General features: G+C 39.1%; 2 protein-coding genes across 2 annotated transcripts; one reads left to right on the top strand and one right to left on the bottom strand.

Annotated features, from left to right (window-relative positions):
* The first annotated feature begins 6,798 nt into the window (after positions 1-6,798).
* LOC110958136 (glutaminase kidney isoform, mitochondrial-like) lies at positions 6,799-21,491 on the top strand. The gene is made up of 18 exons (XM_022204504.2): positions 6,799-7,116; positions 8,264-8,351; positions 10,238-10,359; positions 12,316-12,445; positions 12,528-12,607; positions 12,739-12,902; positions 14,364-14,422; positions 16,487-16,519; positions 16,613-16,671; positions 16,761-16,827; positions 16,928-16,978; positions 17,153-17,329; positions 17,452-17,583; positions 17,743-17,835; positions 18,009-18,070; positions 18,811-18,887; positions 19,012-19,075; positions 19,197-21,491. The coding sequence occupies exons 1-18, from the start codon at positions 6,908-6,910 to the stop codon at positions 19,351-19,353; spliced, it is 1,824 nt and encodes a 607-aa protein (XP_022060196.1). The 5' UTR covers positions 6,799-6,907; the 3' UTR covers positions 19,354-21,491.
* On the bottom strand, positions 21,452-24,758 carry spryd4 (SPRY domain containing 4). The gene is made up of 2 exons (XM_022204505.2): positions 24,591-24,758; positions 21,452-22,452 (listed from the first exon to the last, which is right to left on the bottom strand). Exons 1-2 carry the CDS (start codon positions 24,721-24,723, stop codon positions 21,911-21,913), a joined length of 675 nt encoding a protein of 224 aa, XP_022060197.1. The 5' UTR covers positions 24,724-24,758; the 3' UTR covers positions 21,452-21,910.
* Positions 24,759-25,798: the final 1,040 nt, after the last annotated feature.

Raw genomic sequence — 25,798 nt, forward strand, 5'->3', positions numbered from 1 at the left:
TTCAGGAATTTAAACAGCCACTTTCCCAGCTGAATCAATAATCAGCGTCTTCAAACACGTGGAGGAGTACACAGTGCCATTCTGAGCTAATACTCTGTCTACTTTGCTGTGTCAGGTCAAGTCATTGTTGGTGTGTCACGTAAAGAAGGAGCTTTAACTTGGAGAATGACTGACAGTCTGACAAATCCCAGCTGTTAAAACTCATACATCCATTTGGAGACAGACTTCAGTACTGCCAAACAACCGCAAAACTAACTCATCTTGAAATTATAGACACAAGTGAGATGGTGAAGAGATGCGAATACAAAGATCAGCTGATTATGCTACGCTAGATGAAGCAACACTGATAACATAGAGATGCTAAAGAAATTACTGCCACCATTTATAGCATCCGACAAGTGCTGAGAATGTATAACCACCAAACACGAGCCCGGTGGAAAGCTGTGGAGCAATCATTTGGCATTCATCAGTGCAGTATTGCTGCAGCACTCTTTAAAACGATGTTACAGCAATGTCACTGAATGCCAGTGCAACTTCAGCTACAGATCTGTATCAATGTACAGCAGGAATACTGTGTCCAGCTCAGCTCTACACATCCTCTTTCTCTGCTGCTCTGACTGTATACAGCCTTCTGCCGTCTCCTGGCACACACAATAGGCCTCTGTGTGCACGGCCCGCGGAATGCTGCGAGATGGCAGGGCAGTGGGATAGCTGCATGGTGAGGATGGGGGTTGGTGGGCGAGGAAGGGTGTGGAAGCTTGGGAGGATGAAAAAGGGGGGGTGCGGGGTAGGAGGGCTGGTCTGAGGGTAGGGGAAGGGGAAGAGATGGCAGTGGCGGAAGGAGGGTGGTGTTGAGGGGGCAGATCTTGCACAACTGTACGGGTGCACAGAGGCTCCAGGGGTCTAGAGGGTGTCTAGGTTTCGGCACAGTGACCGTAGCAGAGGGGTGGCTGTGGCCCGCCGTGTGCACACAAAGTGGTGATGGGAGGGGAGTCAGCACCCACCTGGGGGAGAGGAGAGGACGAGCAGGCCTGTGAGATGAATGAGTGCTTCACAATGTGTCCCATCCCTCACAAAAAGTGATGGGTGTAGATGCTTCAGCTGTAATTAATCAAAAGGAAGGGACACACAAGACACTCAAAGTGCATTGTTCCTGTGCTAAAATCACCACTGAAAAGAAAAAGGAGAACTTGAGAAATGAAGACACATTTTAGTGAGAGACAAAGCAACAAATATTTTAACACTGTGACTATTTATAGTGCAACGAAACTCAACAGCCATGCAACCAGCCCCGTGAGGCTGTAATGCTCATTACACAGCTGACAGCAAATGAGGTTGCTGACTAAAAGCACAGAAACAACTTTTCTATTCTCGTCTTTCTGTTGGGGAAGAAAATACCGTTGTGCCTGAGGTCTGAGTGGCCATGTTGTGGCCTAAACCAGATGGCTAATTTGCTATGCAGTGATCATTTTTGGTATAACTAAGGTTCAGCCTGTCAGCCTTAGACTTCACTCAACTTTCATCCGTTTCTGTGTAGCTGATCATTAGTATTCTCACGAGCCAACTGCTGGATGTTGAGGTGGGCATTAAAGTTGACTGGTCTACTATATAGGTCAATATAAGTGCACATATGACTTTCAGTTAACATAGTTTAGCATGTTGTGGGGATATTAGCAATACAGTTAAAGTGCATGAGAGATTGACAGGCAAGGCTGTAGCCTTTGCAAATGTTCAGCTGAGGTCCACCAGCTGGCCATGGGGCAGTGGGGAGAACTACAGCCAATTCAATCAGTAGCTTAAGAGGTAGGATTCATTTTCTGGGGACCATGAATATACTCAGAGGCTTAAATATGTGCCAAATTTATATAGGCAGCAATAGCATGAGCCATATTACTTCTTAAAATATGTTCAGTGTACTATGTTGCTATATGCAATGAAAATAAAATTTCTATCAAACTTAAAATAAACAATAAATGACGTCAAAAGTAAAACCGTCGTATTACCATACGTGCTATCATAGAGAACCATGATTTTTTAAAGTCTGGTTAATAAATCACTCAGATGTTCATATGTGCTGTATGTTAAAAGAGTTTTTGATCAATCTAATCATTTCTCCGGCCCACACCTTGTAGTAATCCTTTCTTAGTGTGACAACAGTGTAAGTGATGGAGGATAAAATCTGTTCTGGCTCTGTGTGAAAATGTTAAACCAATAAAAGGCTGATTTAGTCTGTAATTCCCTCTTTGTACTTCTTCTCTGAGTCTGCAGCTCAGTAAGGAAACACACTCTAGAGAACCATAAAAGGAATTTTCATACTAAAGACCTGTAAATTTATAACATGACCACTTGATTTGGATAAATCTGAACGAGGCTCAGTTAACCATAAGCTTGCTGTTTTTGTTTTTTGTTTCTAAGAAATGATCAAAGGTGATGAATTTTGTCCCACATGTCATGCTAAGAAGGGATCACTTCAGGCCCAGTGGGCAGCAGGAATGATTACAGTGATAAAAGCGGTGTCAGCTACTTATAAACATAGAAGTATGGCGTTAAGACATTTAGGTTGGGTTGTACCAACAAAGATTAGTCTAATCTGAGATTAGCTCAAGTGGGAGTTTGCCAATAATAGGTTTAAAGTGAGTAAATAAAGATTTAGTATTAAGCAGAGCTGCACTGCACAATCTAAGTGGACTAAATCCACATCTATTGATGTAAACTGAAATGAAATAGTTGAATCTATTTGGAAACACCAGCTTAACCAAATTAAATAAATTGATTAATGATTTAAAAATGAATTTCAATGCTTTTTGCACTGAGTAAGGGTAAAAGATATGGAAAAGCTGTGAGGACTAAATGAGTCCCCATGTAACCTCTGGAAACATCAAAGTCTCCGGGGAAAGTCTCATTGGTGGTACATGACAGTGAAAGACCAGCTGCATTCCTTTCATTGCTATGTCTGACAGCTGGTCTAATACTAACCAGTATGGCAGCAGTAGCATAATACACTCAGTTGGGTTTAGCCCGTCCATTACCTTTCTTCGAGGAACCTGATAATTATGCTCAGCCCATTTGAAAAAGGCAGCCGTTTCAAACATTAAACATCCTCAAGTGGAACTTTAAAGTTAGTGTTGGATCAAACTTAAATTAAGAGTTATAAGGAGAGGTTTGAATTGAAGTTTTTATTATTATTATCATTATCATTATTATTATTATTTAAAGCCAGATTTCAAGTTTGGTGCAACATAAACTGAAGCAAAACCACGGTTAATTTTTTTTTAATGAATCTGTTTTGGTGCAAACCCAGCACCCACACTTCCCAAAACTGAACTGAACCTCATATAATGAAACATTTTATTTAAAAAAACAAAACAACATAAACAGGCAATTCCTTAAGTCATCCCAGGATGCCATGGCAGCCACTTTGAGAACTACTATACTGCCTATCTATAGATAAATTAATGTAATAAGTAAATGTGATAAGAACACTAGTTTGTGTGTATAACTGTGTGAGTATGACTCAGATTCGAGAGGAGATGGAATTCCTTTCACCCTGGGTGGCGTACGGATAATGGGCCTTATCCTTTCATTTAAGAGATGCAATAAACGATGCATTAAATCTCTACCAGCATTCAATAGTTTCTAATAAGGAGCTTTGTTTCTTTGTTTATATGCGCTGTTCCTATTTGATGCTTCTACTTAACATCAAAATATTACGCTGCAGTCAGTGCAGCAGGCTTTGAGCTTAACTGAAACTGGAAATGGATTATATTAAGATGTTTTATGCACTTTGTCTCTGAGGTAATATTCTAACATTAGTGGTGTGTGGTAGCATGAGTAGAATATGCTTCAAGGCCGAAATGGGCTTTGGGGGATTTGGAAAAATAAGCATGTATCAGTCCTATGAAAATGGCTTTGTAATTGGTGTAATGTGGCCAGGACAGGCCGATAATGAGGATAAGTAATGCTTTCTACTGTTTTAAAATGCTTTAGAACTAATAGACAGCTCTTACCTTGGTCATTACCACACATGTTCAAAATTCACTTTGAATAAAGAGTCATAGCCTTCTTTTTCGGCCAGTTCTTAGATGCCTATCTGAACCATGCATATGTTTTATGATTCCAAAGTAGAATATTTATCTGATTAATCCATTCACATTTCAGCAGCTACTACTCCTTCTACTTCCTAAAATCCCCAAAACTGACTGTCCAAAGTGGCCTCTCAGCCATGGCTTTATCCAGACCTCCCGATTACTGAGCCTGAATCAAAGCACCAGACCCAGTATGTTTCTTTTCCTGTGTGAGGTGGAGGGGGGAAGAGGTTAAGTTTGTGCAGGCTTCGTGAGTGCAGTGAGGGGGGCTTTCTCACACAAGATGGAGGATGAAGGGACAAAGGTGGCATTCATTGGCCCAGGAATGGAAAACATTTTCTCCTGAAAACAGAGAAGCTACAACCGGCAGAGGTAGCGGAGAGAGGCCATGGGTTAGCATGCACCCCTTTGGAGAAGTCCCATGCCTAGAAATGCGGAGGAGACAACCAGCGGCTCGTGAAGCCTCGTTTATTTGGTAATTTAGATAATATCATGTCACCTTCTCCAGTCTGTTTGGAAAGTGATACTGCACAGTCTGCAAGAATGAGGAAGACTGTTTAGCTTGTGTGCTGTGAAACTGAACATGGGCGTGGTGGGTTATCATCACAATCCTTCATCATTTCCTAATTGATTTTAAATGACCCACATAAGAACTCCTCCAGATACAAAACAGATAAATAGTGATATGGATAAACGGCAAAGATTCAAATTTCAAACAGATTTTCTAGAATTTAAAAAGAAAAATACCCCACTATAGCAAGACTTAATCCTACTAAGGAGTAAAAGGTATTGTTATGCTTCTCACTGAGCATCTCAACAAACCAGCTGACATCAAAGACAGGAAGCCAGACCTCAAATTTTTAAAAAAAATGATGAAATAAACCCCACATACAAAAGCGTTTGAAGCTCGAGAAAACATGCCAAGAGACTCTCCTGAGAGGAAGGATCTCAGACACATGACTGTGATGTGTCCTCAAGAAAACAACAAAGCTGGAGAACAGAGACTGACCTGAGTACAGGGTCCTGGAGTGAGCACGCCACCTAGAGGATGACATGGTAAGATTTTTAGTGCACCAGTGTGAGAAACTCACCATGGGGTGTCACCATCTCACAGCAGTAGACACGATTCTCTGGTGACAACTTCACTGCTCACTGATATACATTATTTACAAGACAAAAACATGCATTTGATCATTTACACAGGTCTATTTTTAAATTTAATGACTAATTACAGATTAAATCTAGCTACTGACATATTCATAATCATTCCTGTTGTTATACTGACAACTGACTAAACAACCAACTATCACAATGGATCACAGATAAATATTCCTCAGAGAATTACAGAAAACAGCTAAATTATTATTATTATTTTGGTTGCTCTGATTAATAATATTATCATCACCATCATTATTATCTTTACCAATATTAATAAAAACAACTGAACAATAATAAAATGCTGGTGTTACAGGTCTGCTACAGCAAAATAATAGTAATGTGCATTATTTAAACACCATAAAAAGTTTAAGAAGTCAAAGAATATATTACATAATTACATTATTGATTAGATATACAGAGCCCTCCATAATTACTGGCACCCCTGGTTAAGATGTGTTCTGTAGCTTCTAATAAATTCATTTTTTTCTAAATAATATAGGACCACAATGAAAAAAAGAGGGAAATCCTAACTTTAATTCAAGTGCATTTATTCAGTGGGGAAAAAAATCACGCATTAAGAAATAATTCTTTTACATCAAATCATGTGTGCCACAATTATTAGCACCCTTATGTTAAGACTTTGTACAACCTCCTTTTGCCAACAAAACAGCACCTAATCTTCTCCTATGATACATTTTCTACAATTTTTAGTGTGAGAGTATGCTTCTGCAATAAAAATTGATTTTATGCTAAGGCTTTTAATGCATCTTAACCAAGGGTGCCAATATTGATGGAGGGTGCTGTAGGTAACATATAAGGATAAGGATAAACTTTATTGATCCCACAGTGGGGAAAGTTCACCGCTACAGCAGCTCCAGAGAAAAAGTATAAAAATATAAGGCATTACAAAAATAAATAAGAAAAAAAGAAACACAGTGTAAAAATTGCAGATAACATTATATACAGATGTTTTGTTTGCTTGTTTGTTTTTAAATACCATGTAGAAGACTATATACAGGAAGATGAGGTATCAGTTATTGCACTGATGAGGTATCAGTTATTGCACATAAGTAGGTGGATGTGTGTGTAAATTGACTGTAAATTGTATATAAAAGTGTACAATGTTGCCAGGGTTTGAACTGTTTAATTTCTGCAGAAACGTTTACATAAACCACTGTGTTAGCATACATCCACTGGGTCAAGGACAGTGAAAGATAAGTGTTGTTTATTAACTTTTCCCAGGTTTACTGGCAAAAATATTGTCAATAAAAAAAAATGTCATTCAATTTGGAATGCATTACAAGTTCTTTATCACACTTTTGGAAAATCATTGATGAGAAAAAGCTGTGTAGGGCCATGACTGAAGTTTGAAAGTGATTTCCCCAAATTTCTTAATCGGTGGAAATAGCAGCAGTGGTCATGCCAGGTAAACAAAACCAAACACCAACTTCGTGTCAGTAGCTGCTGGTTATTGAACCCACCTGCTGCCTGTGTCACAGCACCGCCCCCAAGCAACACCCGGTACTTGATCCAGTCTGAAGACAGCAGCTGCTATTAAAGCTCCGAGGACCAAGGGGCGCTGGCCACAAGTGTCTCTCAGGACAGGCTACCGGGGAAAAAATAAACTCTTCTGAATTATTAAAGATTGAGCCCTACTTATCACAATGCATTGCCTGAAAAGTCTGAGGACAGCTAACCCGGGAATCCTGCAGCTATTTAAAAATGCAGGGATCTCCGCCAGACTCGGAGCTGACAGCATTGTTTTGTCCAGGACTCAGCAACCTGTTCTCCCCTGCTGGGCTGCAGCATCACCCCACACTCACAGAGCCTTTCATCAGCAGCAGAGCCTTGATGAGGACCAAGGACACGAGAAGTAGGTCACCGCAGGCTACCACCGTCAATTAGCCAACATAATATCCAACATTAGAATTCATAGTTCTCCAACTGAGCTCCCACAATTACACAGAGCTGAAGCTGTCTGGTAGCTAGCATTAGCTACTTAACTTTGTGGTTGTCCTAATTCGGGCTACTACTAACATCTAACTAGTTACAAAGTAAAATATCTACTTATAAACAATTAATAAGAATTACATTTGCAGGAAAAATGCGCCATTTTGTGAAAAAGACTGCGAAGAATGAACTCCTCTCATATTTATCCATTAAATATGTAAAGCTACCGGCAGAAGACAATTAAGGCTAGGTTACCTCAGCTTAGAATAACCACTGGAACCGGTGGGAAGCAGTTAGCCAAGTTCTGTGTAAAGTTTTAATAATAGTAGTGATAATAATAATAATACAAATTTGTAATATTAAATTACTTAACTTAGTATAATTAGGGATAAGTAAAAGCAAGTTGAATGATTTTCATGGGGTCTCATAGACTTTCGTGGGCGATTATTTCTTGGCACGTAATAATTTCCGATAGTTTCAACTGGTTGCCAGGCAACCACAGACACCAATCTGTAAAATTAGTGTGCCAAGAAACAATCCACCAACTGCTGCTTTTAAAACCAACATTTTTCCTTTTACATGCATTTTTGTTGTTGTTGTTGTCGTTTTTGTGAAGGTAATGACATGTTTAATTAGTAAGGTATAGACAGGGTAATATTTGTTTGTTTGTTTGTTTGTTTGTTTAGCTTTAGGAAGTGGAATGCTAACTGTTTCCTATTTTTATGCGTAGCTACCTGCTTCTATTTCTCGGCTAGTAGAAATAAATTTTGCCATAAATGTAAAAAAATATGGATGCCAGATTAGTCTATCAATAGGAAATTGCATAAAAAATGCCCTCATTTACTGTTCCTAAATTTTCAAAGTGAAGGTTTAGTCAGAATCAGAAAGGATTTATTGCTAGTTAGTAAGTGAAGATCTTGGCCAATAGCTGCACACTCACCATTATTTTTCACTGCTAGCTCTGTGTTGACATAAACCTTGGCACACTCTTAATGGTTTTGACTTTATACATTGTAACCTGTCCAACTTTAAAGATCACAACATATTATGTGTGTTGTTTGCTTTGACAGAAGTAGGTTGATGTCCAGTATGGAGGACCTACTTTTCTACACCATAACTGATGGCAAAGACATGATCTCTATCTCCGAGTTCATCTCTGTGAGTAAACAGTACATTCACACTTATTCTGGAAAGTCAACACAGACAAGGACTGCTCTGACATGAAACATGCAACAGCTGTGGCTGAAACTAACAAGGATCCAAATAAATAAACAAATATACTCTCCTACAGCACTATGACACCCAAAAGCCCTCTGACTTCCTTTGAATTAATGTTGGTGAGCAGCAGAAATCCAGAGTGTCTCCTGCTGACTGCAGGGTCCACTTTAAAAGGCGTTTAGGGAGTTTCTTATGTAACAGGTCTAAATATAGGAGGTGTGACACTGAGAACTGAGGTAATTACCATCAGAGAGCAACATTCATTGCTCACATTGAAGTTTAATTATTTTTGGACTTTAATCCCAATCATACCTGACATTTTTGACATTGTACTGGCAGATTTGATGACAATCTCACAAGTTTAAAGGGATTTAATTAAAGCATCTGAACCTAGGGACTTAACACAGACCTGCTTATATGTGGGCCCAAGCACACACGTTACCTAAAAGATGTCAAGATTCTGTGAACACGTGTCACGTGTTGTCAGAGTCTTGCACCCCACATACTGAGAAAATGAACATTGTGTTAGCATGATGTGGTGTTTTTTGTTTTTTGTTTAAATCTCTTAACCGTGGTGGGACTTTTTACACAGTCAGATTTTATAAGGCTGACATCTGGTGACCTCGGTGTCTATGGTAACTCAGTCATTTTGAAAAGAAGCGTGCGTTTAGGAGAAGAGACGTGTGTCAACACAGGTGGTGTGATGTTAAACCACAGTTGACTGCATCTGTTTGTAGAGGTGACCCAGGCAGGAGATAGGTAGTCAGTATCCCTGCATGTGAACAACGGCAAAAATAATTTACCCTAACAATATATATATATATATATATAGCCAATAGCCTGCTTCCAAGCATATTTTTATTAAAAAATAAGTTATGATTTATCGTATTAATGTACTATGAAGCACCCTAACATGCTACAGATGAAAATTAGAAGTAGTTTTGTCTATGAAAGTAATTCTGAAAATAAGCAGACATTTAATTAAATGCAAAGCCAAATGAAATTCTGTTTATTAGAATAAAATAATCAACTCCTGTTAGCCTTCACATTTATAAAAGTAGACACAGGACATTTTTTGGCTTTTTGTTTAGAATATTAATTGATTTTCAAAATTGTTGTACATTAACTTTCTGTCCATCAACATTACCATAGTCATTTCAAGCTTTTAAGATTTTGCTAAATGCTCACATAATCAATCTTAATGTTTTCATCTGCTTGTACTGTATATTAGTTCATCTAAATTGCTGTGAATTTTTCCAGCCAAACTCTCACATCTCACACGTGTCTGTTTTGTGTTGTTCCATTTGTGAAGGCAGAACTTTGCACACACCTAAACAGAAAACAGTCAGTTGAATTCTAAAATAAGCTCTGGAACATCACATGCACAGCCCTAACTTTAACATTTCCTGCCCTGCAGCTAAGAGTAACTCACAGGCATTCAATAACAGTAAGAGCAAGTGTGCAGCCGTGTGTTTGGTCTGTTTGCTCACTGAATCAGATATCAGATGAGATGAGTCAAAGAAGCACAGGAGCCTCTCTGGTCAGGACGGTCATGCACATGGTTTCCCCGAAATAGACACACGTGTGTTACACGGTGACTGTGTTAGTGTGACCTACAAGAGCGATTCCAGTGATCTGCTCTATGCCTGTATTTCCTCCTCGGCCCCATGTTGGCACACCTGAGGCTTTACATTCCCATAAAAATGTATTCCATCTACACAATTATTACATTATCAAGATTCCACGTATCTAAACTCTATCATTTTTAGCCCCTGCCTTTCCTCCCTTGTGTATTAAATTGCTGAAACATATTCCCTGCTCTCCAGGCTTTAAGAAAAACAGGGCTGTTGACTTCTGACCCTCGGCTGCGTGACTGCGTCCGTCAGATGCGACAATACACACGTGACAGTTTTGGGCCAGTCATGATGGACAAGAAGCTCTTCAAAAGGTGAGAAAAGCTTTGTTTATTTATGGAGACATAGTTATGCACACAGTTGCGCAAAGGGCAACATTCAGCTTTTCCCTGCATGTGAAAACAAGACGGAACACCTGCATTTGTTTCGCTGAACACTCAGTATCTTTTACTTCTGCGTAACAAGTGAAATCTGGTGTTTATTCTAACGTTGTTTCAAATAGATATTCATAAAATCATGGGGAAAATATGAAAGTGAGTAAGAGGTTACGGTCCATGCTTTCTTGTTACATAAGGAGGTAATCTGTGGTCGGCGCTATTTGAGTCTTTGAGACTGACAGTCACAGGCGTTTTATGGCTAACAGCTGCTGCTAACCAAGTTCGCATACATGCATGCCAGCCAAAGGCGTAGAGGTTGGAGCAAGACACAAGGGTCTCTGGAGCTGTTAATGAAAGGGCATAAATCTGGTTGAGCTCCAGACTGTGGCACTTGCATTAGTGGGCTCAACAGATCTGTAAGATCTGTAAGCTCTGAAGACTACTGTCTAAGTAGTATCATTTCCAAACTGACAAGTGAGATTCACTCGGCCTCATCCTTTGGCCTGCCACAGTGCTGTGTTACACAGTCTGGCTATCTCCGTCAAACTTAATTGGCCATATCCGACTTTCTTTGCTTGTTTTCTTAAATTTGTGAGGTTATCCATTCCTAAAGAACACTCAAGAGCACACTATAAATATGCGGCCAGAAATAGAGAGTGCTATCTTCTATTTTTTTTAGGAAATGACCCATATGAATAATACAAGTTCTCTCCACTCTTTTTTCCTGGTGTCCTAAAACCTCATGCTAGCATCTCCTTGGATCAGAGAGGACTCCAGGCCAGATATTTTAGTCCAGACCAGCTGTGAGAGAATGTGCATACCTTTCCTTGAGAGCATGTAGCACTGCTGAGCACTTACAGCCATGACACTCTATGATAACTCTGGGGATGTGATGATATATTCAGGTTTGTTTGCCCTTTTAGTTCATCGTTCACTGGGAGAAGCAGGTCTCTTTGAATCCAATGTGATACAAAAAAATTATAAAAGCACCTTAAGGCAGAGCAGTATTGGTATTAAAAAAAAATGTCAGGCAGAATCAGTCTCAGTGACAAGAAGATCAATCATACAACAGAACCTGGTGCTCTTGCTATTTCTAAAAATATCTAGTAGTAGAATGAAAACCAACACTCATTGTAAGCTAGATAATGTAACTGTTAGCTTACCAACATGGGTGAAATTCACCATATTGGCAGGTATAGCTGACTGTGTTAACAAGCTTACAAACTGTAAAACACTCTTAATGCTGGAGTCATTGAATTTAAAGCAAAAGGTATTACAATTATTATTAGATTCTGATTAGGTTTGCTTTTTCTGTTTTATGCTGTCTTAGACTTGGAGTTAAACCGTGTTTGTTTGCTTAATCCATATCACTAGAAGCATACAAATGTTTCTTATGACAGAGGAGAATAGAGTTTCATTCTGTGTACAGCGTCACCATTATACTGAATAATAGACCCCTTTTCACTGCACAACTATAAATAATAAATTTAATGAAATCCATTTATCTGATTCAGTTTCAGGGTCCAGACGTAGTGCATGCAGCCTTCCTGTTATAGTGTAATGGCTTACAGGCACTTCTACTGCCAATGCAGCAGAGCCATCGTTAATGTTATTAGTAAAATTTGTGCTTTTCCTACTATGATAAGTCAAAAAGTCTGCCATTGCAGGCCCGATTTTACCAGATTTAATCACTGCCCTCCAGTTTTCCTGTTATGTTGATACTGAAATGTGGTTGTTTGGCTCTTTCTATTTAAATGTTGGTCTTCTGGGGAACATTTCTTCATACAGGATTATTCAAAGTACCCAGAACAATGTCCCTGGAGAGACTTGTTGCTATTATATTTTTTAAATGCAAACTTTGAATTCAGTCAAACTTCTGTTCTTTTTTTTTAGGTGTGTGGGGAACAATATCCTGTTGCTAACTAAGGCTTTCAGAAAAAAGTTCATCATCCCTGACTTCCAAAAGTTCACTCACCAGATCAACAGGATGTATGAAAGTGCACAGCAGCAGGAGGGAGGACAAGTAAGTGACATATGAACACAGAGACTGATTTTTAGTGTTGACTCATTCATTCTAATGCCCTGTGCTTCATGTCTTTATGCAGGTAGCTGATTACATTCCTCAGCTGGCCAAGTTCAGCCCTGATCTCTGGGGAGTCTCTGTGTGTACAATCGATGGACAGAGGTGCAGCAATAATTTCTTTCTAACTCATCTCTCCATCCTTAAACCTCCACCGTGTGCACTGCTTTGCTAACACTCCACCACTCCACACTTTTTGTTTCTGTGCTTCTCTATGGCATGCTCACGCCATGCAGACACTCGGCAGGCGACACCAAGGTTCCTTTCTGTCTGCAGTCATGTGTGAAGCCTCTGGAATATGCCATCGCCGTGCACGAGCTCGGCAGCGAACATGTTCACAACTTTGTGGGCAAAGAGCCCAGTGGATTCAAGTTCAACAAACTGTCGCTAAATGAGGAAGGCAAGTCATTTTTGTAATCACCTCCAATCATGTCTGCGAATAACACGCAGTGCCAGTAAACTGAAACACGTCAGCAGTGTTGCGCCCATCGTGCTCAGTGGTTGCAACATATTTGCCAATCTGAGGCAACTTATATGGAAGATGAGATTCACACATAGCTTTAGAGCAGGGGTGTCAAACTCATTTTAGTTCAAGGGCCACATTCAGCCAAATTTGATGTTAAGTGGGCCAGACCAGTTAAATTACAGCATATTAACCCGTAAAACTCCAATTTTTTCCTTTGTTTTCATGCAAAAAATTATGTTCTTCAAATGTTTGCATTTAACGAACAAAACATTACAAACAACCTGAAGTTTCTTCAGAAAAATAAATTCCGTTTTAGCAATAATATGCCTCAGTTTATTTATTTACACATTACAACTTACAGATCATAATGTGTCTACAAAGGCACAAAGCATTTAGTCATGATCAAAACAACAGTTGGACAAGAAAAGACAACAAACAAGACAAAATATTACAAAAATGATGGACAAAATAACGAGAACAAAATGACAAAAAATGAGACAAATGATACAAACAGAAAAGAGACAAAAAATTAGGCAAAAAAAGTTACAGACTGCCAAAAATAATGGACAAACAACAAAAACGAGACAAAAAACACAAAACAATACATAAAACGAAACACAAAATGAGAAAAATAAGACCAAAAATACAAGTGTGACAAAAAGGAGACAAAACGACAAAAACAAGAAACCAAATGACAAAAACAAGGCAAACGACAAAACTCAGACAAAACACAACAAAAACGAGACAAAAAAATTACAAAAATGAGACACAAAGCGACAAAAGAACAATGAGCAATATATTTCACGTTATGATCAAAACAACTTGTCTAGAAATTATTTTAAATTTATATTTTTACAAATTTACAATCTGCAGTTAATGTCTTCTCTGTAATTTCTACTCTTTACAAAATCGTCCCACGGGCCGGATTGGACCCTCTGGCGGGTCGGTTTTGGCCCGTGGGCCGCATGTTTGACACCCCTGCTTTAGAGGAAAAAAATGTTAAAACATGTATTGTTAAAAATGTATTTACTACAATGTGATGAACCACAAATGGTTTTTCATCTCTGAAGGTTGCATTAAGATCGCATCTGCCCCCAGTTATTGAGAAATTTTGGTTCTTCATCTGCAATGGTGACAGAGCAAACATATGGTCTAGACAAATGTTATTCTTGGCCACTTTTAGCTAGATTGCGAATAGTTTTATCATCTCACCTGTGATGTCATTTTCTGTAATTTACTAAGCCCTGAAGCAAACTGCATGTTTTCTGGTCATTAGGCGATGTTACATTTAAGTCCCATGGATGAAATATACCCTCTAATCTCAGCAGCTTATTGCTCTTGTGGTTAGGGACCAGTCGGTGATAACATGCTCTCATTTTTTTTTTTTTTGTGCAGATAAACCACACAACCCCATGGTGAATGCTGGCGCTATCGTCATCAGTTCTTTAATTAAGGTAAAATCTCAAAGCTTATTAGCACTGAAGCATTGACATGGTGATAGATGTGTACTGAATGCAGAGGATTCCATTTTAGACTATACCTACCTAACAGGGAATGTTCCCACAACGCTACCTATAATTACCTACAAATGCTAATAATGTTTTCTAAAAAAGATTTGAATCCATTGTTCAAGAACCAGTTTTAAGGATATTTGTTCTTTCAAATAATGTTCCAAAATGTGACAGTCTTTAGAGAATGTTTTAAGAACATTTTGGGAAGGTAAAATGAGCTTCTCTCTAAAAACGTTTAATATGTGTGTAAAATAAAGGAATTCTGGCTGGGTACACACAAAATACACATAGCTGACTGTTATTATTGAGATTTTCTGTTCAAAACAAAAAATTGCTTCTCAGGATATAGTAGTCAGTCAAGCCAAAAATAGGTTGTCTGTTTTAAACCCAGATATTATTTATGTTTTTCCTCCCCGAGTATTACAGTGCAGCTTAGTGTTCTGCTGGAGCCCCTTCAAGATTCAAACACAGTTCAAAGAAGTGCTATTTCTTCAGAAGTCTAACAATGAAAAAACTAAGAAACCTAACAGGATAAACAGGGTTGTTTATTTGTTCCACCAGTAAAACAAGTTCTGTTTACAATGCTCGGTTTATTTTTATTGCTTTTAACTGCTTTCCTCAGAAACAGGAGGTTTCGTTAAAGAATGTGCAGCGGCCCATTTCTCTAAAACGGCAAAGTCCCAGCTATATGAAACATGAGATCTCATTCTCTTATATCAGGTTTAACACTCTTCAGTTATCAAAATAATTGTAAATCTCTTGTGACCCTTTTTTCTCTTGAACAGTTATTCTAAAAACATGTGACAGTGTTTTAGTTGGTTTTGAAAATCGCATATGTTAAACAAATGCGTCACTGGGCCGTCTTCAAGCCCAGTAAAGAGCCACATTTTGCTGCTTTTCTTCAAAGTGAAACTGCTGCTGTTGTTATCCGCCATCAAAAATGTCAGAAAAGAGCATTTTTATGTATCTTGGACTGAAAATCAGTGAACAAACTAACTTTTGACATATGACGTCAGCAATGGCGATCACGTATTGAATCACTCGTCTATTTGCTGAACACTGTCTGCTTATCTGCTGGACTATGGTCAGCATCATCTGACTAACTTCCCATCAAAGGTTTCAGTGGGCTTTGCCTTTGTGTCTAAAACATGCAGGGGTGGACATTAGCTAAATATTGTTGTGTGGAGTTTATTTGAAGTGTCACAGATAACGAAAGAGGTTCGTGGGGCCTCTTATCAAATGTAGGTCAAGTCCAGCAGAAAAAAATCAACTTTGTGTGTGGGCCTGACCTCAGGGGTGTGTGTGCGCTTCTGACCAATTGCAGCCCCTGTAGCAGAAGGTTAGCCACCCTCACTGCTGCGTGTGGAGAGGGGGGCAGTATTTGTGTGTACACAGTTTGTATACCATATTATTAGTATAGTCAGGAGCTTCACATTGTTTGCTCACAAAAGGAATTTTAAAGGCTGAAAGTTGACAAAAAATGTTTTTAATTTCTGCAACAGCCATGCCCCAGCGGGTATAGCTGCCTACAAAAGTTTTCAATGTCAAATTTGCATTTATTTTCTTTTTCAGAAAGTCATTGTTTTATAAGGGAGCTTACCTGAGAGAAACTGCCTGCAAAGATGTAAAATCGGACATTTCAGGGTCTATGAGACCTAGCCTCAGGTCTTTCCTTTGACTCACAGTAATATCTGATATTATCCTTAACCTTTCCAGTTAGTCATTAAATATGAATGTGACTGCAGTCCCTTTTTGGTAACTTTACAACTTGGTAATGATTCTATACTGGTCCATGAAATTCAAGCACAGCCTGCAGGCAGTGAGCACATTACCATGTGGACTGGCATGCTCAAAAACAACATGTGCACATCATGTATTGACACCCTCCCAAGATTAGACTCTGAAGTTTACTTGAGTGTCAAAGCACTTAAACACTGCCATCTATAGGGGCTCTGAGCACTCTGTAAATCTGGCTTTAGGAGTGACTTTTTTCTCCTCTTTTGACAGCCTAATTCAAATAAGGCTGAGAGGTTTGACTATGTAAGTAAATGTTTTCCATTTTCAGTCTTTTTTAAATACTGCTGTTTCATTTGACTCATTACTAAATAATCTTTAACTATGATGTTTTTGCAGGTGATGGAATTCTTGAAAAGCATGACTGGTACAGAATACGTGGGCTTTAGCAATGCAACGTAAGCACTGTGCTTCGAGAAATGCAAAGTGATCGCCCGATGATTGTACACTTGAAATTTCACCTTTCACACCTGCTGTGTTCCTGCAGCTTCCAGTCTGAGAGGGAGACCGGTGACAGGAATTATGCAATTGGTTATTACCTCAAAGAGAAAAAGGTGTGTGTTTCAGGATGATTTTCATTGAATTACAGTCATTTCATTTTTGTATTAAATTATTGTCATCACTTTGTGCTGACTCTGATATTAATTCTTGCAGTGCTTTCCTGAAAATGCAGACATGATTGCAGCCCTGGACTTTTACTTTCAGGTGAGGCTTTCTTTGAAGTCACTATACAGTAATTGTTATCTTTTTTCGCCACTCCACAGAGTGTCGCCATGTCAGCCTGATTCAGACTGAAATGTCTCAACAACTGTTGGATAGAGCACCATAATAGTAATAACTGTTCAGATCTATTAAAATATCAAACTGTTTTTGTTCTAGCTGTGCTCCATTGAGGTAACCTGTGAGTCAGGAAGTGTCATGGCTGCCACACTGGCCAATGGGGGTATCTGTCCAATCACAGGCGACCGAGTGCTGAGCGCTGAGGCAGTTCGCAACACCCTGAGTCTCATGCATTCTTGTGGCATGTACGACTTTTCTGGACAGTTTGCTTTCCACGTGAGTTCATTTGTTTAAATATACTGATCTCTTTGAAAGCACTGTTGGCCTCACTGCACAGGTGGGATTTCATAAAATGTTGCATCCAGATCTGGGATTTTTCATTGTTTCTCCTTATTCAGGTGGGCCTGCCTGCTAAATCTGGTGTCTCAGGTGCTGTACTGCTGGTGGTTCCCAACGTCATGGGGATGATGTGTTGGTCCCCACCATTAGATCGGCTTGGAAACAGTGTTCGTGGCATTCACTTCTGCCAGGTATGCTGCTGGGATTTTCTAACACACGTACAGTGACATGCAAGCATAAATGCTCGTCAACTAAAATTTAGAAATGTCCGGTATTTTACATATTTTGCATGCTCTGAAGGAAAAATTAGTTGATGTCTATCATGTGTTATCTAACTTTTTATTGCCTAGGATGTTGTCTCTTACTTCAACTTCCACAATTACGACAACCTGAGGCACTTCACGAAGAAACACGACCCAAGAAGACGATCAGATGATGATCCAGTAAGTTCAGTGCAACAAATATAAATGCCATAGGCTAGTAAGAATCATAGCTGCTCCCTGTGGTGACTCAAAATATGGCTGATTAAGTGACTTAAAATAACACAGGTGCAATGTTTTTGTATACAATTTTAGAAGTGGTCCACTTTTGTAATATCTGCCTTTTGATCCATTAGAACAAGTCAGTGATCAACCTGATGTTTGCATCATACAGTGGAGACCTCTCTGTTCTGAGGAGGTAAGTGAAAACAGAAACACGGCCTTTCTGTTTTCGTCACTGATGTACGGTGCAATGTAAAATAAACAGATTGACATTTTGGTGAATACACTTATTTCTTTCCTGCTCAGAGTTAGATTAGAAGATTGATAGTGTTTTAACATCTGTACGTTAAATATGAAGCTTCAAGCAGTGGCCGAAGGTTAGCATAATAATGAGGGAGAAGCTGATAGCCTTGCTCTGTCAAAAGTTTAAAAATCAACTTGCCAGCATTTCTAAGGCTGCCTAATTAATCAACATGTTTTATTTAGTTTGTTTAATGTGTACTTATGTGTAGGAAATCACTGCACCTGGACAAGAATAGCTGCCCATGTAATCAACTGTAAATAACTATTTTTTTTGTTACACTTCACTAAATAAGCAAGATATAGCAGATAATGTAGAGGTGTGCTGGTAGGTAGAGCCACTTTCAGTGTTGTCTGGTTTCCAATTGACAGCTATAAATGTTGTCAGCCTTTATGTTAGCTAAGCTAAACTGTTTAGTGTTTCAGCAGAATGAGATGGCCCTAATCTTCTCTGCAACAAGAGCCAATAAGCATGAAACTATTTTAACTAAGAGTTTATTCACTGCCTTTCAAAGCATATTTACCGTTGTATTAGTTACTCACTCATATGTGTCAGAATATTCAACTCCGCACTGTTTCTAACAGTTCGGTTTGCAGTACCTTTATCATGTATTATTTCTTCTTTTGTGCCTCCAGGTTAGCCCTGTCAGCTGTGGACATGGAGCGGACGGACTACGACTCCCGCACAGCGCTGCACATCGCTGCTGCAGAAGGTGGCACTTCATTATTAGTTCATTCTTTCCTCAATAATCGAGTAAATTCAATGCCATGTTTTCATTAAAATATCTGGTTTTCTGTTGTGCTTTGACACTGGATTTTCTCCATATTTTTTTTCAGGTCAGGTGGAAGCTGTGATCTTTCTCACTGAAATATGTAAAGTAAACCCCTACATGAAAGACAGGTAGGGATTCAAACACCCACTCATTCATCTGATAATGGTTTGAAAGTCGTAGAATAAACCCATCTCCATAACACTAACCATATCACTCCATCCATCTCCATATCACACTGTTATCCGTCAGATGGGGAAACACACCCCTGGATGACGCCATGCAGTTTGGCCATGATGTTATCGTTTCCGTCCTACAAAAGTACCAGCGAGTGTACACTGACACGAACTCACCAAGCAACACAGAGGAGCAGAAACCTGCGCTGGATACGATGAAGAGCATTGTTTAAACCACAGGGGATCACGAGGGTTTGTAAAGGAAATTCATCTATTTTATTACACACCTGAGAGGAATGAAAGGATGATTGAGAGGAGTGATGAATGAATGAGTTCATCTTAAATATGGTAAAAAATGTTATATATTTATGTGGGTACCATACTTTAAATTGCTGAAGAACCATGCATTTCTGCAGACCAAAGAGTTGGTCAATAATGTTTTCACAAAGCACTAACATAAACAAGCAGTGTGTTGCTTGTGTGGAGGAAAATTCTGTTAATTTACACCGTGATTTGGTTCATGTTGAATTATGGATGAGCTGCATTGGTGCTAACATAAATGCTACTGATTGATGTTTTTGAGATGTAAATATCTAATATATAGTGCTTATTTATTTCTAACATGTTGAAATATTGTATATTCTGCTTCATTAGTATGTTATTTCATCAGAGAGGAGTTATGCTTCCTGTGGAATAAATATAAATATTCCCAAAGCTGCTTTATGAATTATTCTCCTTTGACAGGCGGTGATTTCGCTACATTTGTGTCTTTTAACACTGAAATTACTGTTACATATGCACACTGGTATCTCGGTTTTGATCATATTCAGGATATGGGCTTCGTAAGGAACATGAAAAACCTGATTTTGCATATTCCTGTACACATGCTCATTGCACTTTTCACTTTTCAGATTGTCACTGTTCAGTTGTGTCTGGATTTATTATTGTCTTGTCTTATGGCTGCTGTTATTTACTATCAGATGTCACAGCGTTGAGGTTTTTTTGAATTTATCAAAACCAGAATTGTCCATATGTCCCATACGTGTGAACATATTTAAGGAATGCCTGGCAGGAATTGACCATTGGTCAGAGTTCACTGCCCGAGCTCTAGAATTCATACAATTTGGAAAAAATATTTCAGACAAATGTCTAAATTGGATAAAATTTAAGTGAAATGATGCCTTTTAAATCCAAAAAGTCAAACATCAGCTACATTGTGATCTCACAGTATTCTGCAAAAACACTTTTCTGGACATGATTCAGCAGCGTAACTTAGGAACAGAAGGGTGAAAATGTGAGCATATTTCAAATTTGGCCTGATGCTAAATTGGTGACACTAATCTTGGTTGGCCACCTGTGCTGGTTGTGTTTATCTTCCAGGCTGCCAGGTTGAATGTGTGTGAAGCATCTACTTTTTAGAATCTGCATTAATATCTGCTATGAAGATATCAATGATATCTTCATTGATATCTGAAGCATTGACTGCTGCCATCGCTTTAACTTTGTGTCCATTCAGAATAAGCGTTCAGTAGCAAGGACCACACCACCAATTTAAAGCTTGATTATTGGATGCGAATGCGCTGTTAAAGCGTGGAGAAGGCTTAATCTGGGATCAGCAGTGGCTCCCGGTCCGGTAGATGCCCTGAGAAAAGGAAAAAGGAGGAAGTGGAGGCAGATGTAACAGGAGAGAAGGTGGGGCACAAGAAGTAAAATAAAACGAGCAAATGGGTAGGCCAGAGTGGTATATGTAGACATACAACAGGAAACAGTGACTGAGGTGTGGTCCTGCTCCTCAGCTAAAGATTTTATCTCCATTTTTGGGCTGATCACGTGAGAGGATATTCTCTCAGCTAATGTAGCAGCTACATGCATTATGAGCCTGTATAGACACAGATGGAAAGTACAACTTGACTGGCACAAACTGAAGTGGCAATTCTGGGTTTGATTGGAGGTTTTCCTCTTGAGCTCTTTTTACCGGTTGTCAATGCAATGTCAAAAAAAACAACCTGTACATCACATGCTTGTTAAATACAGATTGCAATTGATACAAAAATACAATTACAAGGTATGCAATAAATGCTGCAAACTAGACACACGTGTTTAAAGGGACACTTTTTTAAAAGAACTGCTTGTTAATATGCTGCCTACTGAGATGACTATATTATATGTGCAACTAAGTTGTGTTAAAAATGGATGTTCTAATTGATGCATTTTATTCACTGTGCCTTATTGCATTTAACTGTCAGTGAAAATTGCTCAGCACAATCTCTATACAAAGCTTTAGTCACTGTAAACATCATGCAGCTGTAAATGAAAGAAATGTGAAAGCAGTTGCAGTGAAGATATTTTATTAAACAATATAAAGTATGAACATGAGACTCAAAATGTTTTTTGATGATTTAAGCATGGTAATGGTTGGCAATGCCAGAACATTCAGTGTAGAAGAAATACTTGGCAGCTCTCAAAACCGACCACACGTCCTTTTCACATCCATTAGTCTGAGAGGTAATACATGAGATATGCTCAAAAACAGCATCTGTGATATGATTGCCTGAGGCTTGAAGACGTACAGAACACAAAGTGTGAACGTGTGTCGTTAAGAGACACGATGATTAGCTGGACTACAGGAAGTTAATAATCGCCTGTAATTAAGCTTTAAATGATTCCCAAGGAAGACATTGCTTTCTGTCCTGCACAGTTACCACAGATACCGTCGTGACGCCACAGTACCAAACCGAGAATGGGGCCTTTCATAGCCATCGCGCTTGTCACCTCACAGCTGATCTTACTTTACTTCAGGCCTTCAGGCTCCTCCAGACCAGAGTGTGTGAGCAGCTCCCCGTCCCAAAGTCCAAACGCAGGGCAGAGAGGAGCCTTGAACTGAGCCCTGAGGGTGTGAATGATCCTGGGCTTCTCGACATCCACCAGCATCAAGAGGCCCGCTTCATAGTCAACCAGGATTCCCACACGTTCCGGCTTGCCCACCAGCGTCACAGGAACCATCTTATTCCTGGTCATGGCGAACCACTTCCGCTGAGCGTAGCCGAACACCCAGGAGGAGATGTTGGTGCCCACGCAGTCTTCTCTAGACATCTGCGCCTCGGCTACACCTACACGAAATTCTTGAGACTTCTTCACCGTCACCTCCCAGTAGTGTCGTCCGCTGCTGATCTTCCCGTCACCAAACACGACAGCCCATTCTCGGAAGCGCTCTGGGTTGTCGGGCACGTGGCTCGGGTCCATTCCCAGCATGCGGTAGATGACCCCCGTGTCTTTCTTAAAGAGGTCCAGACTGCTGTGGGCTGTTCGCTCATCAAGCCTGAACTGCAGATCTGCAGAGGAAATCACAACAGATGACTTTTCAGTTTGATATTTAGTGATTAAATCCTAACTGGAGTTTGTGTTAACACCCATATTATTTATGACCTGTACTTGCAGCACACCAAATCTCTCATAAAACCACATAAACTTGTATTTACCAGAACGGTGGAAGAAAATTTTAAAGTTATTTTTATCGGCAGACATTTTGAGCTGAGAAATACAGGTGGGACTGATAATATTGATTAGTGCATTGCTGGAAAGGTTACTGTTATTACTTTTAATCTGTGCTTTTCCTGTTATGACAAAGCAAAATTACTTCTGTAAAAAAGACAATTTATTTAGGAAATGTATAGAAATTCTGGCTTTAAGGCCTGTTCAGGTCAGTAATATTTATGAAAACATCAAAATGACATCAGTTATGAGGTGAGCAGACTTCTGACAGCAAAGTTACAAGTTTCTCTAACATGGTTGGGCTGAATTCTGTGATCCAAGCATCTAGACAGCCACGGTTCATTATTTTATTGTGGTTGACTTAATTTATGTATCTTAACCTTTTGGGCTCCAAGTATAGCAAAAAAAAGTAACATTCAAATACATTTTTGGACACAATAGCACAAGCTGTCCATTATTAGTCTACCAACAGCACAGACTCAAATGAGTATGTAATTTTTTAAAAAGTTGACAGTTAGCAGCTATTAAAATGTGACCTTATTTACCATCTACTGTGGAGTCTTGAAAATACTTCAACTGAGATTGTATTTACTAAAGCATTTTGATAGTTTTTTTTTTTGCTATTAGTAAACGTGTTGTGGTAGAAGAGTGTCGCATTCACAAAAAAAAATAAGAAAAATAAAAATTACTAACCTTATCTCAATTCTGATTTTCTATAATTGAGAGAAAAGTTTAGGATGATTTCAGTCAAGGTCAGATGCATTACAGTGCGACCTGATTTAAATGTTTGTCCTTTCTAAGTTATTTACATGGTGAATATGAGCTTGAATATCAACATAAACATTTAACTATATTATTTTAGTATTTTTGAAAACATCACAATAAATTTTAAACCTTCACCTGTGTGAACAAACATTTACGGAACCATTACATTTACTAACAATTATTACTAAACCACTTAGACACTCGATTCACCTATTAACTTACGTTCCAACCTTCACCTTTAATCATGAGATTGGTTTAATGACTATAAAAATTAGATTGCAGATACAAGCAGTTTGTGGGTTTCCTCTGTAGGGTGGCTGGGCTCAGCCTTGGACATGGATTGAGGAGCTCTGACTACAGTTGCTAAAGGAGCCAGCTGAGGTAGTTCATCTAATTAGGATGCCTCCTGGGCGACTTCCTTTGGAGGTTTTCAGGGCACTGGGAGGAGACCCCAAGATAGATCCAAAACTCACTGGAAGGATTACATTTCTCATCTGGCCTGGGAACGTTTTGTAGTCTCCCAGGAGAAACTGGAAAACGCTGCTGAGGAGCGAGTCATCTGGCGTGCCCTGCCCTGCTTAGTTTGCTGCCACTGTGACCTGAATCCGAATAAGAAAATACACAGACGGATGAATCTCAGGCAAGTTTGATGCCTCTAGTTCCTGCCCGGTAAATGTAAGATAGTATGTATAATTACCTGTTTCTTTCCTTTTGTGAATGCACTGAGCTTCTGTATGTTAACCTTCGTGTTGTCCTGCGGGCCAAAATTGACCCTTTTTTACGGTTTGAAAGGGGGGGCAACATATTTTCGCAGTGAAACTTCTGATGTCCACGCTATTTTTTGGTGCCCGTAAATGCAAAAACCGACTTATCACTTCAATTCAAAGTCATAATCAGTGTAGCGTTTGAAGTATGTGCAAACCCATTTGAGCGTTGCAGGAAACCTATGCGCCCATTACCGGACGCACTGCTATCTGGCTTTCGCTTGTTTTTAATTTTGTTTAATTTTGTCACAAAGAGGAGTTTACGCTTCTTTCTTTATTTTCAGTTATTCGGCCCTGTTACGGACCTTATTGTGGCATGAAGCTGTAAAGGGAAAAGTCCACCACTGTAACAAACACTAGTCATTAGCTGCCAGGCAGTGAGGGCACTGACCTCTGGGGTGCTAACACAAAAGCTAACATTTCTGTCACTGCATGGAGCTTAAACTCACTGTTTCCCGTCGAAGCGCAGATGTAGCATCTCCTGGCTGGAAGGCTAACAGCCTGCCGGTGTCTGACGGACAGAGAGGAGAGATTCCGTCCCGCCAGGCGACAGAGACGAGCTGCACTAACGGCCGCGGCCATGTTTTTCTTTTTTGCTGCTGCTGCTCACGTGTTTAATAGGCTATGGTTAACTCTTGCTCATCAAATGCAGCAGCAACTCGCAGCTCCGCCCCCTGCAGGTCTGGAGAGGAACTGACCCCAACAGCATCAGCACCATGGACAGCAGCCACAACACACAAACACATATAAACATAGTAGTATAAATGTGATATAATAACGTCTAGATATCTCAAATATGTAACCTCTAAAATCAAAAATATGATGGAATTTAATGTAAGGGTAAAATTTTGAAAACCCCACAAGATGAAACAACAATGTAGGGAAAAACCAGGGAAAGATGTCTCATTTAAGAACAATGTCCATTCTCTTTTGCAATACAGTATATTTTAAAATCAATATAATTTCTGCTCAAGTAAACAAATTTAGAGAACAATTACATTATGCCAGACTACAGCTTTATTATTTTAAAACTTAATGTGAATGAAAAATGCTCCTTTTCAAAAATTGTCATGGGTAATCTAGTCTCTTAAGTCACTTTTATCAATTCAGAATTGTTAATTATGCATGAGAATATCTACATTTCACATTTTGATGTTTATCTGACTTTATCTACAACATTAATGTTAGAAAACACATGAAATTATTTTTATTTGTCTTTTTAAATGGGTTTAAATATTGCCAGCTGATTTACAACTGTGAGGTCTAAGACAACAGTTATAATTTTGCTTTATTTTTACTGATGTTTATATTCATGACACCATAATAATGCCAAATCAGCGTGGATGTTTAGCTAAAATTAACAACTGTGAATGCAATCCACAGTTAGCCTTTTAGACAGATGATGATGCATTTTTACTGCTGGTTAGCTTTTATGTTGTGGTATTAGATGATGTTGTACATAATTTATCAGAAATCGAACATTAGAAAGACTGGAGTTTTGAAAATCATTGATGTCCATGGTGGGCTTCATGGAAGATGTTTTGCCTCAAAAATCCTTCTTTTACACTTTCACTCATTACGATTAAAGTGTTATTTTTTTGGTCAGACCAATGCAAACTCCTCCACTGTTGGGTTTCTGTTTTATTTCCCAACATAA

This window comes from Acanthochromis polyacanthus, chromosome 6 (assembly GCF_021347895.1).
Source record: "Acanthochromis polyacanthus isolate Apoly-LR-REF ecotype Palm Island chromosome 6, KAUST_Apoly_ChrSc, whole genome shotgun sequence".
Taxonomy (NCBI): Eukaryota; Metazoa; Chordata; class Actinopteri; family Pomacentridae; genus Acanthochromis; species Acanthochromis polyacanthus.

Coding starts and splice junctions, on each gene's coding strand:
- LOC110958136 (XM_022204504.2), top strand. CDS start 6,908: ATGCATTGCCTGAAAAGTCTGAGGACAGCTAACCCGGGAATCCTGCAG. Junction 16,828..16,927: donor ATTACCTCAAAGAGAAAAAG/GTGTGTGTTTCA, acceptor TAATTCTTGCAG/TGCTTTCCTGAAAATGCAGA. Junction 19,076..19,196: donor AACCCCTACATGAAAGACAG/GTAGGGATTCAA, acceptor GTTATCCGTCAG/ATGGGGAAACACACCCCTGG.
- spryd4 (XM_022204505.2), bottom strand. CDS start 24,723: ATGGCCGCGGCCGTTAGTGCAGCTCGTCTCTGTCGCCTGGCGGGACGG. Junction 22,453..24,590: donor CTGCGCTTCGACGGGAAACA/GTGAGTTTAAGC, acceptor TTTCCTCTGCAG/ATCTGCAGTTCAGGCTTGAT.